Raw genomic sequence first — 17630 nt, 5'->3', positions numbered from 1 at the left:
CAGGTACCTGTCTGGAGAAAGTGGAAGCCTTCAGAAAGTAAGGTGAAGCCAGAAGGTCAATGAGCATGTCAAAGCATGGAGAGATATAAATCACTTTTAATAAGATTAGAGCTCCCCCAAAGCTAAGGTGTGAGCAGGAGCTGGGCACCCAGAAGGAGAGGGTACTGGCCAAGTTGTCTCCCCCCTAGACACCATCCACCTCCTTCCGGGCTTTCAGGTGAGTCGTGCACGCATACTGGGGGAGAGAGGCTCCCTCCTCAGAACCCCCAGGGCCCCAGGGACGTGTGGTGCAGGACACTGATGGCTGCCTGTGGACAAACAGTCCTGAAGGCTCTTGTCCAGCTCCCACCTATTGTCAAGGAAAAAAGAAGATTACTTGGATTTCTGCCTTTGGGGTTCTTGAGACCAGGCTCCAAACTCACCTCTCTAGCATCTCTCCACCCCTGTTCTAGGACCTTCCGTGGCTCCCTTGGCCTGCCCCATCAGGACCACATTCTTCCCCTGGCATTCAAGTTCTGTCCAGGTGGCTCCAGCCTTATGGCCACCATTATAAGCCTACCTAATGCATAAGGTTGTCATCATTTCCACTTTGTACCATTGCTGTTCTCACCTGGAGGCTGTCTCTTCTCTGCTTTTTAAAGCTCAGCACACTTCACTTTTCCTCCAGGACCACCCCCAGACCACCCTGATTCTTCTTGTCTTGACATTCCATCAATAAGGACTGTCAGTCCCACTTCTGAGCACCTTAGCACCTTCTCCATCTCTAAATGTTTCATTCCTTCAACAAACACCCACCAAGCAGAGTTAGTGACTTCCCCCCACCTTTTAAATCCTGTTCACTTGGCTTCACAAACTGGTCCCACCCTGCTTTGACAGTACTGAGCGAGTCACTTTTTCTCCAGGATATTGTGCTTTCTTTTTCATGCTTCCATGCTCTTCTCATGCTGTTCCTCTGCACTGATGCCTTTACTTATCTTGACAGGCTGGAAACCTTCTAGTCACCTTGACGACCCGTATCCAACATCCCTTCCAGGTCAATTCCTCTATCTGCCCAAGCTGGGTCAAGGGCTTTATTCCTGTACTGTCATAGCCCCGAGCTTTCTGCCATCATGGCACCGACCACATAACTACCAGCTACTCATCAGTTTCTCACACCAGCAAGTGACTTCTGTGAGGGCGGGACTTAGATGGGGCCAGCAATTGGGCAGGTGACCAGTAGAGCCTATCAGAAAAATGGGTCTTGGCCCAGGTGCTGCTCCTTGGCAGTTGTCAGGCCAGGCACATTCCCCCTGGGCCCCAGTGCCCCACCTCTCAAGTCAGGTGGCTCTGACCCAGAATTAAGAGGTGCCAGGTAGGTGTAGGATGTCTTACCCGTAGGAAGACCCACCTGAAGTACTCGTAACAGAAGAAGCCTAGAGTCTGAATGAGGAGGAAGAGCAGAAAGATGCCAGGCTGCAGGCACGAGGAGGCCCCTGGGGCTTGGCGAGGTGAGCAGGGGGGCTTGGCTGCTGCTTTCTGAAAGGGGACATTTTAAAGTCCTGTATCAGCTTCTTACCCAAAAGGAAAGAGGGGACCTGGAATCTGGGCCATCTGTGTGGGCTCTACTTCCTTTCCCAGGCATGGGACACCCTGGCTGTCATCTCCAGAGAATTTGGAGAGGGTCAGGGTACAAAGCAGCTTCCCCCACCCAAGTTCCCATGGCCCATCTGTGGGAACAGCTGGGAAGGCCTAGGGCCTGGGATCATCGGGGCTCTGAAAGGCTCTAGAGATGAGAAAGAAGTAGAGAGCGACAGACAGACGGTGAGGGCAAATGTAAAAGCAAGACAGGGCAGGGGCACCAGGAAGAGAGGGCTTCACCACCAAGCTCTGAGCACTCCCATTTCGCTTCTGGTCACTGAGGGGGTTGGACCAAATGGTCTCCAGGGTTCTGCAGGCATCGAGAGTCTCTGGAACCCTCCAGAGAGCAGAGAGGGCAGAGAGAAGGTAAGATCTCCATCACAGACACAGACAGACCCCAACACAGATGTGCTTGCCAGCAGTCCTAGGACGGGAGCACAAAGGCAGGAGGACCTGGGGATGCACAGGGGCTGGGCCACAAGGGCTGGGGCCTCATGGTATCCCTACCTTCCCCCTCACCAGTGGGCCTTGAACGTCCTTCTGCAGGAGGCTCAGGATCTGGGCCAGCTCTAAGAAATGATGCTTGGTGCCCACGGGCAGATAGAAGAGCTGGGCTCTTGAGGCCACGCGGGCAGCTGCATCCCTGGGGAGGCGGGACCAAGGGAGGTGACTCATTATCCCTTCTGGTTGTACCCAAACCTCCTAACCCTTCCTGCCTGATTCCTCCCTAATCCCTGATTGCAGCACCTGGTGGGGAACAGGCACCATCTATAGGGCCCCTTCTCAGGGGCTGGTGTTCTTCCCCCAAACATTCCTGTGTCCTCAGACAGTTCTAGCTCCGAGAAAGTTCTCCGTAAAGTTGCCTCTCTCTAGGCTCCCTGGGCTCTGCTTTCCATCCCCAGCCCCCAGGGGACTTAGTTCCTCTCCCCTTTCCCATCCTCCCACCCTCAAGAGTCTAGATGTGAGTAAGGGACCCAGAATCCAACATCCAGCCTGAAGCTTTCCTCCTCCGGGCATCAAGGTGACCTCCCTGTCCACAGAGCTCTCTGGGGAGCCCCTGAGGCTTGGCCCAAAGTGGGATGTTGGGGGGCTGGTGGAGGCACAAAGAACACAGGGACTGCCCCCTCCTGCTGGGCCTGATCTTGGTTGTGGTTGCTCCAAGCATGTCATCAAAGCACGGCCTCCTTCCAGGCGCTGTCACTGAAGGAGGGCTCAGATTCAACCCTCCCTGGGGAGGTGGGGTGTCTGATAGGGGCTCTCATGAGGGCCCCTCCCAGGGAGAATTACTTTTATTTATTTTTTATTTTTTATTTTTTTGAGAATTACTTTTAAACTAGGAATTTCAAGACTTTAAACTTGAGTCAATTAAGTTCAAGTCAACTCAACAAACCTAACGGTGCCCCAGCCCCTCCCTGTGCACCAGACTTTGTGCTGGGTGCTCAGGAAGTGAGGAGAGGACTAGGGAACCCGTGGAGGAACTGGAGGCTGAGCACGTGGGTGGAGCGGGACTTCTCTGCCCCTCCTCGCAGATGCCCTTACCTTATCTCTTGCAGGTCCTGGAGCAGAGTCCTCTGTCTGTGGAGCAGGGCGCAGACCTTGGCAGAGTCCTGCAGGAGTGCCACCCTGTTCTCTGGGGCCCAGGGCTCAGCCCCTCTCTCCTCAGAATCCCTCTTCCCCAGGGACACTGAAGCCCTCTTCCTTCTGGAAGGCCTTACCAGCTTTCCTGGCCCCTGCTCACTTTGGACATTATCTGACATACTGAGTTTATCCCCCGTCCAGCTGGGCTTCTGGGCTTCCCTCCTCTCAAACCGCTTATCCCTGAGGGTCATAGGCTCTCTGCCCTCTGCAGAAGTGGTTCTGCCCCTGGAGGCAGCAAAGGCCCAGTCGAGTCCTCTCCTACCTACTCCCACTCGGGGCCCAGTCCAAGATGGGGCCAGTGCCCAACAGCCCTCAGTGCCTGCGCCTCTGTCTCGCTGAGAGGCCTGGAGAAGTGACCGCCCCTCTCCGGGGTGGGTAGAACCTGGCAGGAGGAGTTCTGGGCCTGGAAGTAGGGTCAGAGAGCGGCCTGGCCTTGGAGTGTGGCCCCGTCGCCACCCCGCCGCTCCAGCAGCCCAGCCTCAGCCGCTCTGGCCCGAGGACACAGATGAGAGCCCCGAGCTGTCAGAGCCCAGCAAAGCTCGCAGGAGCCCCTGGCCTCCCCGCCTGGCATCGAGCATCCAGCTCTCTGGCCCAGGCTGGGCGTGCCACGGGGCATGACTGTTCCGAGGAGAAGCCAGGAGGGCAGTGGCGATGAAGCGAGGCTTCGGGTGCATCTGAGCACTAAGCCAGCCATCCGTACGTGACCCAAGTCACATGTGGAGCTACATGCAAATTAGCACCCGGTCTCTTTCTGGCACTTGTCCAGGGCCCCGGGTACCCGGCAGCGCCTCTCCCAGCCCCAGCCACGTGGATCCGGGGGCACCTGCTCACACAGGGCTAGCCCCCTGCATGCTCCCCGGCCTCGCAGATCCAGCCCATCCTGCCACCTGCGGCACTGCACCCCCCTCTCCTTTCCCCCCAGGCCTTGGGGGAGACTAGTTCCCAAGTACAGTGGTTGCTCCTCCTCCTGGACAGAGGGAGCCCCCCGGTGCCAGGGGCCCAGTGCCTGAGGGAGCTCACTCTTCCAGGCCTGCAGGCAGGGCCTTGGGTGCCCAAGGGGGCCACTCACCCAGGCTCCGACAGGCCTGGCATGGCCCAGGGACCCCAGCTGCATCTTCCATTGCCTCTCAGCCTGGGCCAACCGTTTGGATAGACCCTGGAGGGCCTGCAGGATCTGGCGATGTCTGCCCAGCGTCTCCTCCAGGCCAAAGCGTCGCTCCCCTGGAGAATGGGGCAGAGCTGGGACAGGCAGCCGGCGGCACCGCGGTAGGAGGTCCTATCTTTGGGGGGCTTCTTGGAGAGGGTGGGCAGAAAGTCAGGCTTCTGCCTCCAAGACTCTCCCCTGAAAAGATGTGAACCCGTGGAGGAACCCCACCCGTGGGGTGGGAATAGGACCGAGTCCCAGGACCCGGGGTCTGCTAGATGGGGCCTCCTCAGGCCCTCCTCTCCCCACTACTTAAAGGACTCCTGGTTTGAAGGGAAGAGGGTCCTGTGATGCTCCAATGGGCCCCTGCCCCACCTGCCTGCTCCCTGGGTCCCTACCCTCTTCCTGGACTTTGGAGCTCAGCTTTGGCATCGCGTCCTCCCTGGTGCCAAGGGCCAGCCTCGCCCGAAGCCCTTCCAGCTGCCTTGCCAGCCGGCGCTCCTCCATCTCCAGAAGGGGCTGGCGGGGAGGCTGGACAAAGAAGACAGAAGTCAGGCCTGAAACCCGTGGGAGGCCTGCGGTGAGGGGAGCTTTCCCCCAGGGCCCCAGCCCCCATCCTGGTGGACCAAACATCCATCCCAGCCAGGGAAGAAGCGCCCCAGCTGGGTCTCCCTCACTGGGCCACAAGGCCCTACAATTGCAGCCCGGCTCTGTGGCTGCCCCATCCCCACCCCTTCCCTCCTGCTGCCGCCTGACACCCCAGCAGCTCTCTCGGGACTCGGACCTTTGTCCAGGCGGCTCCCCACTCAGCCACCTCTCTCTGCTCTTCAAGCTCCTGTCTTCCAGGTGGCCTTCCCTGCTCCCCTTAGCTGGTCAGGACCCCTCTTTCATGTTCCCACAGTCCCCAGCCAGCTTGGGAGATGCTCCAGGACAGGGCCTGGCGCCAGGTCACTTCTGGCCCCCAGCACGGCCCGGAATAAAGCCTGGCCTGGGCAGAGCTGCAGAGCTCAGAGACACAGACAGCTCTCAGTAGAGATAAAGGCTGGAATGAAGGGAACACCGTGACATGAGCAGAAGCTTCTGCGACAGGGAGGGGTCCCCGGGCTGTCTCTCCCCTAGCTCTCCCCTGAAGTGCCGGCCCAGGGCTGGCATCACCTTAGGACCCGGCTCACTCAGACTGAAGGTCAGGAAGGACAGGATGTCATGGTCATCTGGAAGGGGGGAGAGAAGGGAAGGTAAGACGCCCCCCTCGGCCCAGTGGCCTGTGTGCTCAGCCCTCACCCCCAGGCCCCATTACATTCTGGGCAGGCAGGAGATCTGGGCAGCTCTATCCTTCGTCTTGCTCACTTCATAGGAAACGTGTGGGGGCAGACAAGCAGGGGGGTGGACAGTGAGGGTGGACCCACACACAGAGCCAAAGGTGGGCGCCCCACAGTGAGTGGGTAAACTGGACAGTCCTGGGTGAGAGCCAGGGCAGCAGACTGACACCCTCAGGCCCCAGAGCGTGGCCTCTACTGGCAGAAGCAAGCACGCAGCGGCCACCCCCTCAGCAGGGCTCTGATCATTTCACTCTCCTCCTCAGAAACCTTCCATGGCTCCCTAGGGCCTAGAGCCTAAAGACCAAAGTCCTGGCCTTCAAGAACTCCCACTCTCGGGTTCTATTCTGCTTTCCAGCTGTGGGTCTCTCTGTGGACTCTCCATGACATTACATCCTTTTGCTCTGGTTCCCTAAATGTCCCTCGTGGCTGCCCTCTTCTGCTTGCCCCACAGTCCCCAGCTGGGGGCACGTATGAGGCCATCACCGGAATAAAGGCTTCTGGTGCTTATCCTATTCGAGACTCAGCAGCCCTGCAAGGCAGACGTGACCTCCCCCGGTGGCAGCAGAGGCCCAGAGACGGCTTGTGCATGACTTCCCAGGCCACATAGAGAGGAAGTGGCTAGCCACACGGCCAGAGCCGTTTAGAAGGTGTGCGCAGGATGAGTCATTAGGTACCACTCTCTGCCCTCACTTGCCCAGAAGGCCCTCACCTGCCAGGGTGCTGGTGGCTGCCGAGACCCCAAAGAAACCTCCAGGAGCCAAAAGCAGGGGCCCGGTGTCAACGCAAACCTCATCTAGGTCACTGGGAGTGAGGCCACTGCTCAGGGACACCTGAGGGGTACAGAGGAGTGAGCCCCTTGCAGATAGAACCCTCTCCTCTCCCCTGACCCCAGTTGTGGGGCACTGTCCCCATCTCTGATTCACCAGCTCCCCTGGTTCTAAAGTAGAGCTTGCAGGTGGCTGCCGGGCTTGGCATCAGAATGGCACGGGGGTGGGGGGACACACGCTCACCTGGTCTCACTCCAGCCCACGTAAGTATGTGCTCTGGGAGTTAGCAGTGTGTGCAGGGAGGAGGAGCCCGCATGTGCCAGGAACCCCGTGCAGCGGCACGGGCACGACTCTGTTGGGGTCATGGGGCTCGCACAGCAGCTCTGTAGCTCTGGGCCCTCCAGCCCTCCAGCCCCCACCCAGAGAAGCTGCAGAAGCAGGAGGGGCCACTCACACGCAGCCTGTGCCCCCAGTACGTGATCCGTGCCGTGAAGGGTCGTGGCAGGTTGCGGAAGTCCCAGCGGCAGGAGCCCAGCTCGCCGCCGGCTCCGTCCCTGTGGGCGCAGGACCCAAGGTCTGGTCGCGGGGGTGGTCCCGGGGGCTGTTCTGCGCAGGCGTCCTGGGGACCCGGGACGGGACAGGTCCCCGTGGCCTAGCCGAGTCTGCTTCTCTAGCAGGAGGAGAGGCGCAGGAAAGCAGGCCTCGCCTGGCGGAGCTGGGAGTTGGAGTTTACAGAAAAGGCCAAGGCCTCCCTGTGCCCCGTCCCTGGGGGACAGAGCCTGACGGGCGTGGGTCCTGCCCTCAGGTCCCCGGGCCCTCCCTTGACCTCCACATCCGCCTGCGCCTGCGGGTAAGGCTTCTCCTCCCTCTCCTTTCTCCCGGCCTGACTCAGCAGGACTGAGTCGGGACAGTGGCACAGACAAGTTCTGGGGGCCCGAGGGGGCCGAGGCTCCGTGGGGCGGAGGCGCACAGCAGGTGCTCCCCAGCCGGGCGCAGGGCGGGGAGGGAGGTCAGCTCCGGGGGCAGCCTGCGTCACCTTGGCCGTGTGACCAGCCCTCCCAAACCTGAATTTCCTCACCTTCCAAATGAGGATAATAATTGGAACTACCTCATAACATTGTTATGAGGGTTTAACTAAGACCGTGAATGTAAAGCGCTCGGCCCGGCGCCAGGCGCACAGGTAGTCTCTGCTCCATAAACATGAGCAATTACTCTAATTGTTATGAGCTGAGGGGTATTTGCTGAGCGACACTGACGGGCTGGCCCTGCTCCCGGTGGGACGGGAAGCCACGTCAGCTGGAAGGAGGGGTGGCGCAGGGCAGGGCACAGGCCACATGGCCTCCAATCTCGGCCCTGCGCACAGCCGTGTGACCTTGGGCAAGTCGCTCCACCTCTCTGGGCCTCCCCGGCCAGCCTGTGATTGGGGACTAAGACTCCCTCGCCGCCAGGGTGCTGCTGCTCAGAGGCGGTGTTGTGAGTGACCACACTCGGCACATGCTCCCCCTTGTGTCCTTTGACACCCCCCACCAGGGTGGGGGCGCTAGGCATTGAGGACTCAGTGGGGCCGTTCCTGGGAAGCCCGAACAAACTCGGGTCCCTGCCCTGGAGGAGGCCCCGCGGGGACCAAGGAGACAGGAGTTCCAGGGCAGCAGCTCAGATAAGAGGCCAGCGAGGAGGGCACAGCCGGGCAGTGTTGGGGGGGCGCCTCAGGACCCAGGCCGGGGCTCAGGTAGGCAGTGAGGGTACCGCGGAGGCCCCGGGAGCGGGCTGGGGTCAGTCCCAACAGGCGCTTACCCGTGCGACTCGAGGCGAGTGTGCCCATCACTGGCCAGCACGCGGATGACGGGGCTCTGCTGCGGGGGGGACAAGCGGCCTGAGCCGTGGGTGCGGGCTGGAGTGCGACGGTGTGGACGGGAGGGCGGCCCGGAGATCACCACTCACCTGGGTGTCCTCGGCCGAGGAGTCGAAGAGGATCCCGATGCCGTCCCACGAGGTCGGCCCTCCCGGGGCCAAGCCCACCTGGCCCTTGTCCCGGGTGTACCACACGGCCTGCGGGGCCCCAGCTGCTCAGCCCGGGGACCTCGGGACACCAGAGCCTCGAGATCGCCACCTGCCTCCCCGGCTCACCCCCCGTGCTCCCGCCGGGCCTCGACTGGGGCCACTCACCATGCCCTGGGCTCCCAGGTGCCCCGGCCCCGTCACCCTCATCTGCACCTCCACCTCCCAGGCCGAGAAGAGGACGGGAGCCCTGCTCCACACGGCACCACTGAGGCTCTGCGTGGACGGGGCCAGGCGCACTTCTTCCGGACCCAATACAGCACCTGCGGACCGGGACAGCTCAGAGCCAGGGGCCCCCCATCCCCTGCCCTCCGTCATTCTCTGTCTGGCCTGGGCCGCGCTCTGGGGGAGCAAGGAGGTGACATCAGGGCCTGCCAGTAAATAACAGGCCAGCTGTCGCATGTGGGAACCCACCGGAGACGTGGGTGCTGGAGCCCAGCACAGAGCTGGAGCCCCCCACAGCTGGGGCGCCTCGCCGGGTGGGGGCAACAGATGTCAGACCCCCGGGGGGCGCTTCACCTGCTTTCTCAAGGAAGCCTCACCACAAGTTTGTGCGGCCTGCTTTTAAAAGACCCCATTTAAAAAAATAAAAATAAAAATAAAAATAAAAATAAAAATAAAAATAAAAATAAATAAGAGACCCCATTTTACACACGAGGCTCAGACAAGCTAAGGAACTAAGTGGATTGGAACTCAGCTCATCCGATTCCAAAGTATGGCTGACCCTCCAACAACACGGCTTTGGGCTGCGTGGGTCCATTTATATGCGCGTGATTGTTTTCATAAATGCCATATGATACTGTAAATGCGGTTTCCTGATGATTCTCTTTTTTCTTAAAAGTTATTTATTTTAGGGGCACCTGGGTGGCTCAGCGGTTGAGCGTCTGCCTTTGGCTCAGGGCGTGACCCCGGGGTCCTGGGATCGAGTCCTGCATCGGGTTCCCTGCATGGAGCCTGCTTCTCCCTCTGCCTGTGTCTCTGCCTCTGTGTGTCTCTCATGAATAAATAAATAAAACATTTTTTCTTTTTTTTCTTAGATTTTATTTACTTATTCATGAGAGACACAGGCAGAGGGAGAAGCAGGCTCCATGCAGGGAGCCTGATGCAGGACTCGATCCCGGGTCTCCAGGATCAGGCCCCGGGCTGCAGGCGGCGCTAAACCGCTGAGCCACCTGGGCTGCCCTAAATAAAATATTTTTAAAGAATTTATTTATTTTAAGGAACGAGAATGAGTGTGAGCAGGGGGAGGAGCAGCGAGGAAGGAGGGGTTGGAGAAAGACTCTCCAGCAGACTCCGCACTGAGCCTGGAGCCTAGGCTCACGACCCTGAGACCACGACCTGAGCCAAAACCAAGAGTCGGAGGCTTAACGGACTGAGCCTCCCAGGCGCCCTCTTCCTTACGATTTTCTTAACACTTCCTTCTCTCTGGCTTACCTTATTGTAAGAATACGATATATAATACGTACAACGTACAAAACGTGTTACTTGCCTCTGTGCATATTGGTAAGGCTTGGGGTCAAGCTATTAACAGTTAAGTCTTGGGGGCATCACAAGTGACATCCTGATTTTCCACGCGTGTGGGGCTGGCGTCCCTAACCCCTGAGCTGTTCAAGTGTCAACCGTTCAAGCATCAGCCTTTTGCCCCACAAGACAGATTTGTGCCTCTCTGAGTGTCAGGGGAGGAAACAGGACCCACGGAGGAAAAGGATGCGCGGGGGGCCCCGGGACACAGCAGAGTGCTTTGTGAGAACAACCACGTTGGGGTTCAGGATCCAGACTGCGGAAGCACGGAGAGACGGAGAGATGCCCCGTGTGGCCAAACGAGGCCCGGGGGCTTCCTGGTGGGGGCGCCTGGGGGCATTCCAAGGTGAGGAAAGCATTTGAAAGCCAAAGTGGGACCTGGCTGGCAAGGCAGGTGGTGAGGAAAGGGTGGGGGATGGAGTGAGTGTGTGTGTGTGTGTGTGTGTGTGTGTGTGTGTGAATTCTCAGTGGCTGTGGCTAGGGGGAGGCCTATCTGGGAGGAGGAGGGAAAGGGGAGAGAAACTGAGGCAGGCTCGGCAGGAATCGGGGGGAGGGTGATCAGAGGCCTCACCCAGCTGGCTCCCCACCCCTCTGGCCTGCCAGCCTGGAACCTGGCCCAAGGCCCAGGCCTTGCCAGGACTTTCCGGAGGCTACTAATCCCGGCTGTTTGCTCAGCAAGGCCAGGGCTGGGGGTGGGGAGGCTCAGAGGCTGCAAGGCCAGATCCTGGGGGCCCTTAGAAGCCACCACTGCCTCTGAAGTGGCTTGTAGGAGGCAAGGATTGTCCACTGAATACTACACGTGTGCAGTCAGCCTTAGGTGGGTTGTGCGTGAGACCTCACCCCAAACTGCCGGCTCCCCGAGTCCGACTCGGCCCTGCGTCTCTGGGCTCGGCACAGAGGGGCAGTGGTGGTGGCAGGTGAGTGAACGAATGAAGGGACAGGCCGCATCTGGCTGTGTGACCTCGGCAAAGCCTCTGCCCCTCTATGGGTCTGAGCCACTCCGGGCCTGATGGGGCCCAGGGGCAGGGGGCGCTGCGCTCGGGCCTGAGGCAGGGCCTGGCTTGGTGCCGCGAGAACCGGCCCCTTCCTTTGTTTACCTCCGGTGCCTCCGTGAGGGAAGATTGACGGGGCCTGTCATGGTAAAGGGACACCTGTTCTGGCCTCAGTCAGGAATCACGCGCCGCTCAGAGCTTCCACCTCACACACACAGAAATACGTGATGGATCTGCTTTCTCTCTTTGCCCTGCCTGTTAGGGGGCTCTGAGCCAGCTCCATGGCCAAGTAGGGGGGCAGGCCACGCAGCACGCGCTGGTGACAAGCCGTGTTCCTAGACTCACCTCCTGCCTCAGCCTTACCCCCTAGTCTTGATCCTCTCGTTCATTTCTAACCTAAGCTCGTCTGTACTGCGTGGGTTTTCGTCAGTCCTCGGGGAGCCTTTCCTCGGGTGCCTGTCTGGGTTGAGCATCTGACCCCTGATTTCAGCTCGGGTCATGACCTCAGGGTTGTGGGACTGAGCCCCACAGTGGGGAGAAAGTTCCGTCTTCAACAAGAGCAAGTAGAAAGGAGACTCCGGAGGCCTGGTTGGGCAGTTCCCGAAGCTACTGTGCTCGTTCGTGCCCCCCGCCCCCAGCACACACAGGGCAGAGCTGCTGCTCCAGCTGCCAGGCAGCCCCCAGTTCTCCCGGACAGCCCGGCCCGTCGGGGAGCAGGGAGCGGGGAGGCTGGCGCGGCCCAAGCTGCCTTGGGCGGTGGGTCTGGGCCTCAGCAGGCGGGCGAGCGTGTGTACTTACAGGCGGGAGAAGCAGAGGAAGAGGAGGGTCCAGGAGAGGCAGAGGGAGAGAGAGAAGCCCTAGGCGGAGACAGAGGAAGGCAGGGAGAGAAACTGAGGCCGGGGGCGGGGTGGGCCGTGGTGGGCGGAGGAGGAGGTGGGTGACAGGGGCCCTGGGCCCTGGGCCCGCCAGCACCGAGTCACAGCTGCCTGGAGCTGGCCAGCCCCCCCCCCCACGCGGCTGATCCACCCCCCCTCATTGCTCCCCTCGGCCGATCCCCGCCCGTCCCCCCCTCCGGCCCGCTCACCTCCGTGATGACTCCAGAAGGGTATTGCAGCCCCGGGCGCCGCCAGCCTTGGTCCTTTGAAGCTGAGCTTATACTCAAACCTCCTCTGAAGAGAACTGGCCCCCTCAGGGCCGGGGGCGCCCAGGAGCAGGAGGAGGGCGAGGGCGAGGCGGAGCAGGGGCTCCCCACTGGCCACCAGCATTGCAGCCACAGGGGGAGGCCAGGGCGGGCGCCAGGGCTGCCGGGCGGGGAGGAGCTGCTGTCGCCGTCCTCTCCCTGTCCCCACAGAGGCCGGTTCCCCGGGGCGACCTCCTCGCCAGCCTGACCCCGACCTCTCGCGCACCTCGGGGGCCATCACCCGCCGTCCCTCAGGCGGCCTCTCCCCTGGCTCAGGATGGGCCCCGCCCCGCCTCCTGCCCGCAGATCAATGTCCCGGGCCACCCCCGTCCCGCCTTCTCTGTCCCAGGCGCTCCTCCCGCGTCCCCGCACACTCAGGCCTCCGAGCGCCTGTTTCCTCAACACAGAAGTTACCTGCAGAGAAAGGGGGTCTCAACAGCAAATGAACGCCACGGGTGGCCTTGTCTGGAGCCTCGTTTTAACTAACCCACTGGGGGGAAACGAGACTATCGGGGGAAATCTGAACAATGAATACTTGATTTAAATAAGGAATTGCTGTTAAAGATTTTAAGAGTAATAATGGTACTGTGGTCACATTATTTTTTAAAAAAGTGTTGTCTTGGGGTGCCTGGGGGGCTCAGCCGTTGAGCATCTGCCTTGGGCTCAGGGCCTGATCCTGGAGACCCAGGATCGAGTCCCACGTCGGGCTCCCTGCATGGAGCCTGCTTCTCCCTCTGCCTGTGTCTCTGCCTCTCTCTCTCTCTCTCTGTCTTTCATGAATGAATAAATAAAATCTTTTTTAAAAAATGTGTTTTGTCTTTTAGAGAAATGTAGGAAAGCTCTACCAATAAATTGATCAAATGCTTAGGATCTGCTTCCAAGTGTCCGGGAGCTCAGAGCTCAGAGGTGGGGGTGCTGGGCACAGGATTAGTCTGGAACTGCTGTTCACGCTGGATGGTGAGGATGTGGGTGTTTGTGACTTCTCTCTCCTGCATATGGTTATAGGATTATTTCCATTCTACAAACGTTTTAAAAAAAGAAATCCTATATTTCAAATATTTTCACTCAAATGCTCATTTTCCAGAGTGGCTCACTTGCCAAGAATCTGGCTAGCTGAAGTTTTACTGTACTTTCTAAGTTCCCAATGGGATTAAGTTACCGAAACCCTACAAATTAATTAAAATCAAGGCTGTAAATGGAAAAGCTTAGGACACGCTAAAAGGAAACCTTCATTTCTCAACAGTAAGTGCTCAGCCACCTGCACCCCGCTGTCCCCACCTCCACGGCCACGCTGTGCAACGGCAGGCCCCAGTGTGGCCCTGCTCCCTCACCTGCCACTCAGTTCTCACTCCTGCCCCTACTGCCCCATCACAACCGCTCCAGGGGCGCCTGGGTGGCTCAGTTGGTTAAGCGTCTGCCTTCGGCTCAGGTCACGATCCCAGAATCCTGGGATCCAACCCCAGATGGGGCTCCCTGCTCTGCGGGGAGTCTGCTTCTCCCTCTCCCTCTGCCCCTCTCCCCACTCATGCTTTCTCTCTCAAATAAATAAATAAAATCTTAAAAAAAAAAAAAAAAGGAAAGGAAACCACTCTGGGAGGGCCTGACAATGACCCCTGTCCTTTGCTTCCAGGGGACACTTGTCAACCGGTCTCTGCAGGGTGGACTGCCATGAGCATCCACTTCCTCGCCCCCTCCCCTACACTCTGAGAAGCCTTCTGGCTCCCCTGCAGGGCCCCCCTCATCCCCGCCCCTGCCGGCCTCCTCTGTGCGCCTTTGCCACCCACTGCCCTCCCTGCCGGCACCTCTGGGGTTCCTTGTGCTGGGGCCTGTCCTCGCTTTCCCTGAGTTCCCTGGCCAAGTTCACCCAAGCCCACGGCTTCCAGCACCATTTCGGTGCTCATGATCCCCAAAACTCTACTGTTAATGGGCTATGGGCCTGAATGTCTAACTCTGTGGTGACATCTCTACTTGGAGGTCCCCAGAGAACACGTCCACCTCAAACTGCTGTTGTCCAACGTCTGGCCTGCCCTTGTCAAGGCTAGGGTCTCGTGAATGGCAACCCCCACCCCTGCCCTGTCAAACCGGAGCAAGCTCTTCAATTTGCTCTCGCTACTCATAGGCCACCTTACCTGATCCTCTAACCTCCAAGCCTGTTTATCTGTAGGATGAGGTACTCACAGCACGTATCTTCAAGAGCTGACTGGGGGGGACGTGAGATGACACGTCTCGTGTGTTGACAATAGGGCGTGGCACGTAGTGAGCACTCCGCTCAGTAAAGTGTCAGCTGTGCTCACCTTCCTCTGCACCTCCGATGGCCTCCGCAGCCCAGGCCACCGGCAGTCACCTCCTGGCTGGCCGCCTGCAGCCTCCCCACTGTCTCTCTGTCTCCACTCTGGACACTCCCACCCCCAGGGCCAGATTGTAACCAGAATTATTCTCAAATGCAGATCTGACCACATGGCTCCTTGGTCCTAAACCCTTCAATTGCTCCTGGTCATTTGTAGCAAGTTAAACCCGTGGGATCTGCAGAGCCAGGTGGGGTCTGGGCCCTGCTTCCTCTCCAGCCTTGCTTGCTCCCAAAAGACCCCCACTGGCACCTGGGGCCCAGCCACACTTCAGGACCTCATCAGGCTGTGGCATCTCAGCACTTTGCCCAGGCAGTGCCCTTCCTTTGCCAGAAACGCCTCATTCTCTGTCCCTGTCCGAACTCCAGGTGTCTGAGAGGCCACCTAGTGTCTCCTGCCCCCTCCACTTCACCAGATTTCTGGGCACCAAGTTGAGATTGAGTGGGCTCTCTATGAGGGTGACATGCTCGTCTCCGCTAGGCCAGCGGCCAGCACAGGAACAAAACAGCCATAAGTCAAGTGAGAGACTGGAAGGAAGAACAGGGCGGACTCACATGTCAGCAGGTGGAAGGACTGGGAGCATCCAGCTCTCTGGGCCTGCATGCCCTGGCCCCAGCCCTTCTCTCCGGATCCCGTGGCCACGCACCAGTGCAGGTGTCTGAACCCGAGCCAGTTCTCAAAACTCCCCGGCCACCTGTGCCTTCAGCGAAGTCAGGTTGGTGGCTTGACACTGGCCATGGCGCGTACACCGTGGACGCCACAAGCTCCAGATCTGAGCCCCCTCCACGCCTCGGGGTCTGTTCCCAGTGACGGCGCGGCCCGCGGTTCCCTCCGAGTGCGGGCTCCATCGCGGCACACCTCGCGCTTGGCGGGTGTCCAGCCACCCCTCCTGCTCTAAGGAAGCCTCCCCCTTGGGTCACTACCATTCCCGCCTCTACCTTTTCCGCCCCCTCAGCGCGTGGATGCAGCCTGAAGGCAAACGTCCCTCCCTTTGGCATCAGATTTGCTCCCCCTCTGCTGCCTTCAAATCCCGTCACCCTCTCCTCTTCTTACAGCTGAATCTCCCAAGCCGGGGACCTTCCCGCAGGGCTCACCCCCCTCCCCCCAGCCAGGCCTAGAATCTGCACCCCCACGAACTCCGGTTTCGCTAGAGGCCCAGCGGCCTCCTAGCTGACGCCAGTGGCAGGCTCTGCTCTTCTGGGAAGAAGGGACCTGCCGGCTTGTCCCCTGCCTCTGCCACAGGGCGGTCTGCTACCTCCCTCTCCATACCCTGCCTGGCCAGCCTCTTCTCCTTGACCTTTGAATGTCAAGAACTCCCCCAGGCATGGTCCCGGGCTCCTTCTGCATGTCCTCCCAAAGTGACCTCCTCCCTGGATGTGGCTTCAGATCCAAGCCGCACTCTGACCTCTCCGATTCCCTGCTCCAGCCTCTGGGCTCCAACAACTTGCTCAAGGCCTCTTGGCAGTCAAAGGCACACCTAAAACTCACCATGCCCTTACTAGAACGCCAGGTGCCTTCTCCTGGACAGGAGCCTCCTGGTGGCCGCCCCCTCACCCCGGCCGCTCTGCCCACCCTGCACCTGCAGGAGGACTCCGCTGGCAAGTCCCCTGGGCTTCATCTCACATCCCCCTGGAGGTCGTCCCCTCCTGGCCCCTTCTCTTACACTCATCAGCCCCCCTCTGCTGCCTGGGGGGACTCCTCCACCAGCAGCCACAGTGTATCAACACCTTCCTGTTCAGAGCCTGTCACTGGCTCCCCGTGGCTTTCAGTGTGACAAAGGCCAACCTTTGCTCTGGCCTCCCCCCTCTGCCTCAAGGCTCGCCTGCCCTCTCTCCAGTCCAGGCTTCTCTTCCTGGAATGCTGCGGCCCACTCCTCACACCTCCTGGTCATCCTCATCTAGCTTGCCGTGCTGCCTCTTACGGGAAGTCCTCCCTGACCCACAGACAAGATCCGATCCCGTTACACATGGTTTTTGCCGTAGCACTTAGCAGCTTGTAGTCGTCGGTGTGATGGCCTCCCTAACTCCACGGCTCTGTCTTGCTCGTTGCCGAGCCCCAGTCCTAGCACAAAGCAGGTTTTCACATGTCTGTCGTTGAATGAACCAAGGGTCTGGCCTTGGAGAAATGAGCCTGTCATTGGTAGGGGAGGCGAGGAAGCTGCTGCTCCGGGCTGGAGGGCAGACGCTGGCGGCCGGGCTGCCGGGGGCTGAGACACAGGCACGAGACACACGGCCAAGTCCGAACCCCCTGGATTTCAGGTCCTGCTAGCTGGGCCGGGGTCAGCGTCGCCCCCGGACAAGGGAAACCACCCCCCACCCAGCGAGGTGCCCATCTCAATGATGAAAGGAGCCTCCCCCAATCTTTACAGCTTCTGCACTGACCACCACACCCGGGCAACCTGAGGGAGGGGGGACCATGCTCTGGTGGGTCCTCATCCTCTATCTGGGGCCCCCGAGGCAGAGTGGGGAAGGCCCCCCACCTTCATCCTCAGGCACGCGGCCGGGCACACGTGGGACAGGCCAGCGCCGTGTCATCTTGGGTCAACAGTGAGAACCACCAGTGGGTCAGAGGCTCCCCCTCCCTCACCCTCTGGGGTCAGCACTTTCTCTGAGGCAGGTGACATTTATCTTGCCTCCAACCAGGGGGACCCCGCTTCCACCTGGTCAGGCCTGGGCGCCTCCCCCATCCTTGGTGCCAGGCATCCTCGTGCTGTCGCCTTGAACCACACGGCGGGGGAGGCAGCTGGGACCCCCAGACGTTACCCTGTGCACAGGGTCCCGAGCTCGGGACGGCCCCAGGGCCAAGCCCCCGCCACAGCAGGATGGTGGGGGAGGGCGGGGGGTGAGGGCTCTCCCCACGGCAGACACAGGACACTCGCTCGTGCAGCTGACACAAAGCGCGGCTACATCTCCCGGCCGTGCTCCCCGCCCGACTCCACTCCCAGGGCAAGCACAGCCCCACTCACAGAGACAGGGGGATGGACAAGATGGCACAGGGACAGGGGGCCGGGGGGCCAGGCAGGCTCGGCGGAGGAAGCGCCGAGGCCGGC

General features: G+C 60.0%; 1 protein-coding gene across 7 annotated transcripts; it reads right to left on the bottom strand.

Annotated features, from left to right (window-relative positions):
- Positions 1-78: 78 nt before the first annotated feature.
- On the bottom strand, positions 79-12521 carry LMAN1L (lectin, mannose binding 1 like). Of its 7 annotated transcripts, none has more exons than XM_077881891.1 (13): positions 12141-12520; positions 8652-8806; positions 8427-8534; positions 8280-8338; positions 6940-7039; positions 6428-6548; positions 5555-5610; positions 4798-4930; positions 4325-4476; positions 3157-3212; positions 2137-2260; positions 1388-1515; positions 79-349 (listed from the first exon to the last, which is right to left on the bottom strand). In XM_077881891.1, the coding sequence occupies exons 1-13, from the start codon at positions 12472-12474 to the stop codon at positions 214-216; spliced, it is 1662 nt and encodes a 553-aa protein (XP_077738017.1). In that variant the 5' UTR covers positions 12475-12520; the 3' UTR covers positions 79-213. The 7 variants fall into 7 exon arrangements, with proteins under 7 accessions (XP_077738017.1, XP_077738016.1, XP_077738015.1 ...); XM_077881890.1 differs by having other exon boundaries at positions 3157-3224; positions 8280-8335; positions 12141-12519; XM_077881889.1 differs by having other exon boundaries at positions 3157-3224; positions 12141-12518.
- Positions 12522-17630: the final 5109 nt, after the last annotated feature.

Source organism: Canis aureus, chromosome 32 (assembly GCF_053574225.1).
Source record: "Canis aureus isolate CA01 chromosome 32, VMU_Caureus_v.1.0, whole genome shotgun sequence".
Lineage (NCBI taxonomy): Eukaryota > Metazoa > Chordata > Mammalia > Carnivora > Canidae > Canis > Canis aureus.
The sequence above is the reverse complement of the archived record's forward strand: the minus strand, read 5'-3'. Positions and strand labels throughout refer to the sequence as shown.

Excerpts from the sequence above, each read along its gene's own strand:
- LMAN1L (XM_077881889.1), bottom strand. The coding sequence starts at position 12,474 with ATGGCCCCCGAGGTGCGCGAGAGGTCGGGGTCAGGCTGGCGAGGAGGT. Across the intron at positions 8,807-12,140 it reads CTTCTGGAGTCATCACGGAG|GTGCTGTATTGGGTCCGGAA; the intron begins GTGAGCGGGCCG and ends CCCGGTCCGCAG. Across the intron at positions 8,339-8,426 it reads CCTCGGCCGAGGACACCCAG|CAGAGCCCCGTCATCCGCGT; the intron begins GTGAGTGGTGAT and ends TCCCCCCCGCAG.